The sequence below is a fragment of the Myotis davidii genome, unplaced genomic scaffold (assembly GCF_000327345.1).
Source record: "Myotis davidii unplaced genomic scaffold, ASM32734v1 scaffold93, whole genome shotgun sequence".
NCBI classification, from domain to species: Eukaryota; Metazoa; Chordata; class Mammalia; order Chiroptera; family Vespertilionidae; genus Myotis; species Myotis davidii.
Genome location: NW_006292095.1, coordinates 1,270,051 through 1,279,464, shown reverse-complemented (window position 1 = coordinate 1,279,464; position 9,414 = coordinate 1,270,051). Strand labels below are relative to the sequence as shown.

Genomic DNA, 9,414 nt, shown 5'->3' with positions numbered 1-9,414 from the left:
CAACTCCCCAATCGGCCCTGCTCTGAGCCCGACCAGGGGCTGCACCTAGGGATCGGGTCTGCCCTCTGCCACCCAAGAGCAGGTCGTTATCTCCCGAGGGGTCCCAGACTGCGAGAGGGCACAGGCCGGGCTGAGGGACCCCCCGCCCCATGAGTGCACATTTTTGTGCACTGGGCCTCTAGTTATTAATAATTAGCTAATTATAATGGTAAGATGTCTCTCTCAAGTGTGAAGGGCAGTTTTGCAAGATACTGCATTCTTGCCGAAACCGGTTTGGCTCGGTGGATAGAGCGTCGGCCTGTGGACTGAAGGGTCCCAGGTTCGATTCCGGTCGAGGGCATGTGCCTGGGTGTGCACATCTCCCACTGGAGATGTGCAGGAGGCAGCTGGTTGATGTTTCTCTCTCATCGATGTTTCTGACTCTCTGTCTCTCTCCCTTCCTCTCTGTAAAAAATCAAAAAAATATAAAAAAAAATAGATACTGCATTCTTGATGTATAGGTTGCTGTTGTTTTTCTTTTAACCCTTTAAATACATCAGCCCACAGCCTTCTGGCTTCATCTTTTGCTTGAGAAATTTTCCATTTCATTTAGAGGGTGCAGCCTTGGGTATGCATAGTCACCTGGGCAAGGCTTTAATAGGCCTTTCTCCGAGTATGTTCTTGATCTGTTAAACCCACCTGCCTCAATTGGCATCACACTCATGTTAGCTCCCATTGCCAGTTGACTGCTGTTTCTGATGGTGCCCCGGGGCACAAATGGCCCTGCAGTCTGACCCACTTAGAGTTGGTCGGGCCCTTCTGGAGAGGTGGTGTTTGAGGCTAGTCTCTGAGGCTTGTTATGGCCGTAGGGGGGCTTTTCTTGCCTCTCTCCCTGGTTGTCAGTTAATCTGGCTTGTTGCCTCCTGATTGCTGACCACTAAATGCCATTGCTTTTGAGAGCACCCTGCCTTGGACTTTCCACTCTCCCAAATCAGTTCCTGCGGGAAGGGCTTCAGAGCTCCTGATTCTTCTGGGCTGCCTCTCCCCTGGGGAAAAATGTGAGTCACTCTTCTGGAGCTGGGAGTGGGAATCATGGCCTGCTTCTCTAGGATTGCTAGGCCAACTTTATGAGTAGAGCTCAATAATTACGGAAGCCACTAGTCTTCTTGGATTGGCACTTCTGGCACAGAAACTTTACCCTATAAGCAAGCCAGCAAGAGGTACTCAGAATCCCAGTATTCTTGGCCAGCTGTACCTGGGGTAGAGCCTCCATCCTATGGGAACTGGTTGAGAAAAGGGAGTCCTGACCTCTTGGCTCCATATACTTGGAGTTTAGCCTTTGCAACACAAGGCTAGAGGGGCCTGAGAAATACTGGCAGCCTGCCCCTCCCTTAAAGATACCATATCCTTGTTAGGGAAGAGGGAGCATTGTCTTCTTGGCTATACCCACTCAGAGTGGAGCTACGGTAGCACTGAGCTATGTGTGTGGTTGGGGAGGGAGAGAGGAGGTGTAGGAAGAGAATAGGTTGTGGCATAAATGCCACAAATTTCAAGTTCTTACAGAGATTTGGGTTTTCTTGAATGTTCCATGTGTTGTATGCCTTTAGGACCACATGAACTTTAAATGTTATTTTAAAAAAATAATTTTTTTCACCTGTTACGGCAGTTATGGAGGGGAGCCGGTCACAGGTCTTCATGTAGCCATTCCAGAAGTCTATTTATTAATATTGTAGTTTGTCTCACCAAAAATAGTTTAAAACAATGAAAATTTATTCATATCCCTAAGGATATTTAAAATAAAACTTTTATAATCTCAAAACCCAAAATACGATGAATTTAGAAAAGAATAAAAATTCTCAACACATTTTTAAAGCTTAATTATAACTGCTATTTTGGTTTGTCTGCAAATCAGTGTTTGCTCTTTATTTTTCTTTCACATCAAGGACTGTATTTTAATACATAACTGTACTAAGCCATAATGCCCAAAAACACAAGTTACCATCAAATAAGAGCAATGCTTTTCACTCATTGTCATCCAATGCACTCCGCAATATTAGAGAGTAATAACCAAGCAAGCCCATCTGTTCACTTTCTCTCCTTTAAATACTAAAGGTTGGCTATCTTTTTAAATTCTAGAACACAAATTAAGTTTTCTTTTACAGATAATGAGGACTTTTAAATACATTACTTTATGTCACTTACTACTGGTTTTATAAAAGCCATAGGTGTTGGGTATTGTGCATGTGTGTAAAATTTTTTTGGTAACTCAAGTGATCAGAGAATTTTAACCTAAAAAAGCCCACATTAATTTAACCTAAAAAACGTACATTCAAGTGAAACTTTTATTTGCCTTCACCATTATCATTATACTGCTAAGAAGGGGATTACACAAATTATAAAGGAAAATAATTTCATGTTCTTGGATTTCCAAGTGAAAAGTTGTGCTAGTAATTTTAGACATCTCTGTTTTTTACTTCAATGGCAGAAATATTTTTAGCACACATAACAGGTGTAACAATTAGTAAACATTTGAATTATTTTACAAAAATCCAAAACTTCTGTAATTTAGAATTTGACAGTTCAAACTATGCAGCAGTTCAAAGTGAAGTTTATATTTGTATTATAAACAAGTATAAAAAGTGGCAACTAATTCTATCCTAATCCCAAAACCCAATTTAAAGAATCTAAGCAGAACTGATTAAACGTAAACGGCAATGCAAGAACAGATGACAACTGTCAGCAATATTTTACAAGGAAATTTCTTCCAGGGTTTAGAGGTTGGGCTAGTGTTCAATGATTTATAAGTCCCTTCTAATTCTAAAACTCTGTCGTTTTCCTAGCAGTTCTATTAAGAAACAATTATTTCTTCTCACCATTAATTATAGCTAGATTATGTCACACACAGGTGGATATTTTAGTGTGTTGCTATATGCTAAAATAAATGTTACCTTTCAGAATATGCTGCAGTTCACAAGCCCTCTCCCAATTTGTTTCAGATTGAAATCTTGTCCCTGTTGTAGAATGAGTTTCACTATGTTTGAACAGGACCTATTTTAGCCTAAATGTTATCCTTTTCTTGGCAATGTTATAAATAATAGACAAAATGAATTTTTAAAACATTCAACAAATGTTACATCTCAAATTCAGAAATAAGCACCTGTACCTCAAAATCCCTATGTTAAACTATGACATATTATTTATATGCAAACAGTTGGTATACATGTTTCTTGCTCAGTTCTCTCCAAGCATGGATTTATGTCTGTCATGAAAAGAAAATAGTTCCAGGTTAAGTCATAATGCTAAGATGTTTAGTAATTATCATCATCACTTTTATAATTCAATGTTGGATTCTTCATTCTGGACACACACACATACCTGCATGTACACACGCATATGCCCATGTGTACACGTACACACACACACACACACACAGATTTTCTTTTATGTAGACAACAATTTATATAAAAACAAAATATTTATCCACACATCCTCCAAGAATTGCTAGAGAGATGAAATGGAGACTTTACAACTGGAAAATGTTGTGATTCATTAGAATTAGTTCTAAATATTATCAGACTAAATAGCTTCAAGTAATCTTCGAATCAAAATGTTCTGTTTTTGAAATACTGGTTCATCAAAGATCAAATCTCCATGAATCAAAGTACTATCTATTGGCAGCCTTGCAGTGAATTACACTGAAAAATAGGTCTACAAAAACACTTTGAATATCATTTTTAATACTGTCTTAAAAGGTTTGTTATTATTCAACTATCTCAGTGTACTTTGAAATTTAAAATAATTATAGTTGAAACTGTTACTTTAAATCTAAGTAGGTACATGCTATGGCAGTATTTCTTTACTCAGAACATATTTCATTTCAAATATATGCAAAATTTATCACAAAGTCAGAATATAATTCACAGTTTGAACAGAAACCTCAGTGTTTAAATCTCAACATTCAGGAAAATAAACACTACATATTAAGTTGCTTTTGAATATAAATCATTTAAGTGAGATATCATTTCTAATTTGTGGCAAACGTGAAGAAATCATTTTGGTCAAGTGAAGCCTTGACCAAAATCAATTAGTTAAGTTCAAGATTACCTACCATATTATGGCCCGGCCAGTGTGGTACAGTGGTTGAGCATTGACCCATGAACTGTATGTACAAAATATGAAGAGAAACAACTGAATCTTTATAGAAAACTTCTGTAAATAAGTATTAACTACAATAACAAGCTTTTTCTGAACCAAAAACTGAGCCATGTGCCATAAAAATAGAATGGAACCATTGAAACTGAGTTCAATTCAGGACTTAGAGCTGCTGTTACTCTAATATACAGTCAAACTTCTTTTCTCGAATGTCTCCCATCTCGAACAATTCAGTTCTCCAAGTTGTTCATAGGAAAAAAAATGTCTTGGTTGTTGACCAAAATTTCCTTTTTCAACCTGACGACCAAAGCATCTCTCAGTCAACAAGCAAAGGAGAGAATGCTTTTGTTGCTGGCAATTAGCACAATTTTAATACAAAAAGAGGCCATTAAGAGTGCTAATGTAGCTAAGAGTGTGAAAGTGCTCACAAAACAGCAATCACAGGCAATTGAATAGGTAGGAAAACTGTTGCTGCTTGGATAAAGGAAAAGAAGTTAGCTGGTGATAGCATTCTGGAGGCAGTGATGTATGAAAAATTCCTTTAAGGCTAATAGGGGTGGTTCCATAAATTTTAGAAAAGAAGTGTTTATTTATAAATTAAGCTGTACATCAGCCATGTACGTACTGTATATAAGAAAGGTTGAAACAGGGAATCATTTGGGGGTCTGGGATGGATTAATTCAATTTACATTAATTCTAATGGGAAAAATTGATTCTGTTTTCAAACAAATCACTTCTCGAACAGCCTTCTGGAAAGAATTAAGTTCGAGAAACGAGGTTCCACTATATTCTGAGAAGTTATGTCCTATGATCTAAGCCATACTTCTGATTTAAAATATAACTAAGTTATCTCAATAAACTAATTTTAAATTTTCAACTTAAATCATCTTTACTGTACTGTTCTCATTCTCTTTCATTTTTACATTTTTTCTATAAATGCTCAAATTAAAAAACAAAAACCCTCAGTCTTAAAACCAACTTATATTGGAGTTCTGAGGTTAGTTATAACTTTCAAAATATTTGTTAAAATGTATAAACCCTGAAATTACCAACAAAAGAATTAACAATTTTATAGTATATATCTAATTTATTTAAAAAAATATTCTGAATTGTTTTTATACAAGTAATCAAGTGCTATTTTTTTCAAATGAAACTCTATAGACTAGAAGAGGGTATGTGGTATTGCCCCATTAAAAACCAATACAAATTTCACTCTTTCTATACCGGTACTTCAACTATTTCAAAGTAATTTTCTGGGAGAAACACAAAACCTCGCTCCGGTACGTCTTTCTCTTTCTGGAAGTGTATGGCCTCCTTTAATTTTTCAAGCTGTCGTTCTTGTCTTCTGCATCGTTGCTGTGCAGTCTTGAGCTTCTTTCTGAGTTTCTCGACTTGCAGTTCTAGCTCTTGAATCCTTTTTCTCTGGTGCATTGTATCCTCCACAGTATAGTTGTGATCACAGAAAACTGAGAGATTATCAGGGGTCTGAAGAGGAGGCATTAATAATCCAATAGCAGCATCAACCTGGGAAATGGGAGGTTTTAAAGGAGGTGGGGAAGGCTGTTCCTGTGGCTCCAGATCTTCCTTCTAAAACAACAATGCAAAATATGTTTGAATTTAATAACTAGAAGTAACAGTTTAAAAGAATTTACCTGTGGAATTTAAGAATATTACACCTTTTTTAAAAATGAAGTCTGGTAAAAAAAATTCCAAAATGAGGAAATTGTTTGTTTTAATTATATTTTTCTACCTGAAGTAGAAATGAGATGCAAGAAAGAGAATGACTAATCAAATTTAATGAATTACTGAGCATTTAAAACTGAGGGGCAAAATACTTTGAAATTGAACTGTCATTGATTAAAAAAAAAAAAAATTGATCAATATACAAAGTGGAGGTACAGAATAATCTTAAAATAAATTGCAAAGCTTGATTTTCTTAGTGTGAGGATATTTAACTTTGATAAACTATATTTTGTATTTTTTAAAAGTATATTACTGTTAACAGTGATTATTTATAAGGAATAGGTTCCAGGTAACATTTATTTTAAGACTACTCTGAATTTTCCAAATTTTCCACAATACATACATTAATTTTTAAAATGGGGGAGGGGGGAAGCCAGTATTTTAAAACACACATTACCTTGTCACGTGGTTCAGTACAAAGAAATATTGTGGGTACAGCATTCTCTTTCAGTAACTTGTTGTTGCACTCCCTCTTAAAGCAATCTGGAGTAAAGTGTTCCGAACAAATGCTGCTATACTTGGTGGGTTTAAAGTTTTTTCTTCTGATAGCTGCCTCCCATTCTTTACAAAGATTGGGTCGAGTAAGAGGAAACCTAAGAAAATGATATAATTCAGTTCTCTGACTTTATTAGCAAAGAAACATCTTACATTGTCAACACACTAAGGAGTATTTCATTAAAACACTAGTTCTGCTTTTTTTGTTTGTTTGTTATTAGTTGTGCCTTTATTCACCTTAGTTCATTAAAAATGTACTTGTTTTAAATATCCAGTAAAGTGACCACTCATTAATGTAGGATATAAGTCACCCCTCCCAACATGGTATTTTTTTAAAACAGTATTTCTTATAGAAATCTTACTGATCACACAATAGTTCTAAGCATGTCAGATATTAGTAATAAGACAGACCAATTAAGAAATTACAGAATGTAAAAATATACGGATTAAAAGTTAGCCCTGCCTAGCTGGTTTGGCTCAGTGGATAGAGCATCGGCCTGAGGACTGAAGGGTCAAGGGCACATGCCGGGGGTTGTGGGCTTGGTCCCCAGTAGGGGGCCTGCAGGAGCCAGACGATCAATGATTCTCTCTCATCATTGATGTTTCTCTCTCTCCCCCCTCTCCCTTCCTCTCTAAAATCAACAAAAATATATTATTTTAAAAAAAAGTTAGCCGAAACCGGTTTGGCTCGGTGGATAGAGCGTCGGCCTGCGGACTGAAGGGTCCCAGGTTCGATTCCGATCAAGGGCATGTACCTGGGTTGTGGGCACATCCCCAGTGGGAGATGTGCAGGAGGCAGCTGATCGATGTTTCTCTCTCATCGATGTTTCTAACTCTCTATCTCTCTCCCTTCCTCACTGTAAAAAATCAATAAAATATATTAAAAAAAAAAAAAAGTTAGTCATGTTGATGGGTGCATGCAGTGGGAAGGGGAGCTGAAGAAAAGTTCGTGGTGGAGGGCCCAAACGTGTAACATCTGTCCCCCCCACCATTATAGTTAAGTAACTTTCGCTAACAGATAGAGGTATTCCGTACACATCTAAATGCACAAGGGTAAATCGTGTAGCTCTCTAATCTCTCACTTATTATTGTTTACTTTTTATATTGAAGACACTGAAAATTTCAAGTAAAATACATTCTATAGGATGAATTTATATTAATTATTTTCCCAGTGATTTTCTGTTCACTGTAAAGCAAAATTGCATGTTTATATCTACAGGCTGAGAAAAAGAAGATTCTAGTTCTTAGAAACAGTCTGACAAATATGAATTAATCAAATTATATTAAATCACTATAATAAAGAAATAAAAGGTTATTTATTTTGATTTACCTCTTAACCTATTCAATGTCAATTAGGCCCAGATAAAGGGATGAAGGAAGAGTTTAAATTTATTGTGATTTTATTTTTCCAGTTTCTCTTCCACGTCAGATACGCCAGCGCCTCACTCTACTGACATGAAGATCTAATGAACCCTTAGGACAGCCCCTTTGTCCAACAGAGCTCTCCCACGGCCACCATGTAAAACGGGGGAAAGAAGGATTCCTGGAAGACCCCTGCTAGAATGGCTTCTACAAGTACAAACATGGTCGCAATCACGGGCAAACTTCTACGCCAAGGATTACAAGTGCTCAGGTTGTTTCTGAGGTTCTGTCAAGAGCTTTCCCAAAAATCCCAAAAACCTGTTTTTTTAGATAGAGGACGAGAGGTGGGTTACTCCTTTGGATTCAATGAACTGTTAACAGCCAGCAGAAACTCGGTATTTCTGACGTGTGACCACCATCCTCACCGGCTCCCGGAGCCCAGGAAGGGTTTCCGTATTTTTAGATTCCGTCTCATTAGAATGGGAAGCAGAGAGCTGAACAAATGTAATCACCGTCTCCTGACCGACGCCTACACGGGAGAGGTTGTCAATTCATCCGCTTTTGGAAATCCCAATAAATCAAGGGTGATAATTAGGACATCCTGAACTGAATCCTCAAGTGTTAGTGTTCTATTTCCTTCTCAGAAGAGGGAAGCATCAGCACTCAAGGTCTCTCTATGTACTTGTATGGTCCCTCTCAGACCAGATCAAAAACAAAAATGCATCCACATCTGCTGTTCAGCCTAAATGACAACCCCCCCCCCCAAATAAAAAAGCTGAAAGAATATTTAACATGTTGCTCGTGTAATCATTGAGCTATGAAAAATTCACATAACTTACCACCGGCTTTAACTTCTCAGCTATCAACCTTCCCAATCAGGAATTTTTGCCAAAACGTTCTAATGTGAATGTAATAAAATCTGAAAATACTGTACTGAGTCTGGCTGACATAAAATGCCATCGTGTCACACTTTGCAGATATTTGAGTATCAGTAAGTCATTTCCACTTTGCGGTTTTATTTTCAAGAGAACGTGATTCTTCCAGGACCCTGCCTGCAGCACCTTTTGGGTAAAACAGCCCTGAGCGCGGCGGGGCAGGCTCTCCTCCCAGGGCTCCCCGGGCACCTGCAGGAGCTCACGCCGACCTTCACCGGGTCGCGGTCCGCAGGACTGTGGTCCATGTAACCCTGCAGCAGTGACACTTAGAGGCCCTTCGAGGTGGCTCCTAGAAACTGCAACTCCCCAACCTCCCTGAAATCCTGGCCAAAAACCAATCCTTAAGGATGCTGGCCTCCCATCCACAAAACAGTGACTGTTTTATAGGTCCCTTTTTTATTAGAGAGAGGAAGGGAGAGGGAGAGAGTTAGAAACATCAATCAGCTGCCTCCTGCACACCTCACACTGGGGATGTGCCCGCAACCCGGGTACATGCCCTTGACCGGAATCGAACCGGGACCCTTGGTCCGCAGGCCGACGCTCCATCCACTGAGCCAAACCGGTTAGGGCTCCAGGACCCTTGTGTAAATTTCAAATTTACTTCTAAAGAGTAATTCATTACCACCCGGCTTCTCCATGACCCGGTGGGGAAAGCCAGCACTTCCTCTCGGCCTCACGACCAGCGGGGCCCAAACACTCCAACTCCCGGCGGCGAGTGAGCCTCGCGCAGGGGCCGGATTTCAGGCGC

General features: G+C 38.6%; 1 protein-coding gene and 1 long non-coding RNA gene across 2 annotated transcripts in view; both read right to left on the bottom strand.

Moving 5' to 3' along the window:
- Positions 1-1,728: 1,728 nt before the first annotated feature.
- On the bottom strand, positions 1,729-4,127 carry LOC107183370. The gene is made up of 2 exons (XR_001514156.1): positions 4,088-4,127; positions 1,729-3,238 (listed from the first exon to the last, which is right to left on the bottom strand). It is a non-coding gene; the product is annotated as an uncharacterized LOC107183370 (long non-coding RNA).
- A 903-nt stretch (positions 4,128-5,030) lies between these two features.
- THAP1 (THAP domain containing, apoptosis associated protein 1) overlaps positions 5,031-9,414 on the bottom strand; it is a 5,024-nt gene continuing 640 nt past the window's right edge. Inside the window, exons 2-3 of the mRNA XM_006765517.2 lie at positions 6,272-6,467; positions 5,031-5,718 (exon numbers count right to left, since the gene is read on the bottom strand). Coding sequence (XP_006765580.1) covers positions 5,350-5,718; positions 6,272-6,467 — 565 coding nt within the window. The 3' untranslated portion in view covers positions 5,031-5,349. The remainder of the gene's footprint in view (positions 5,719-6,271; positions 6,468-9,414) is intronic.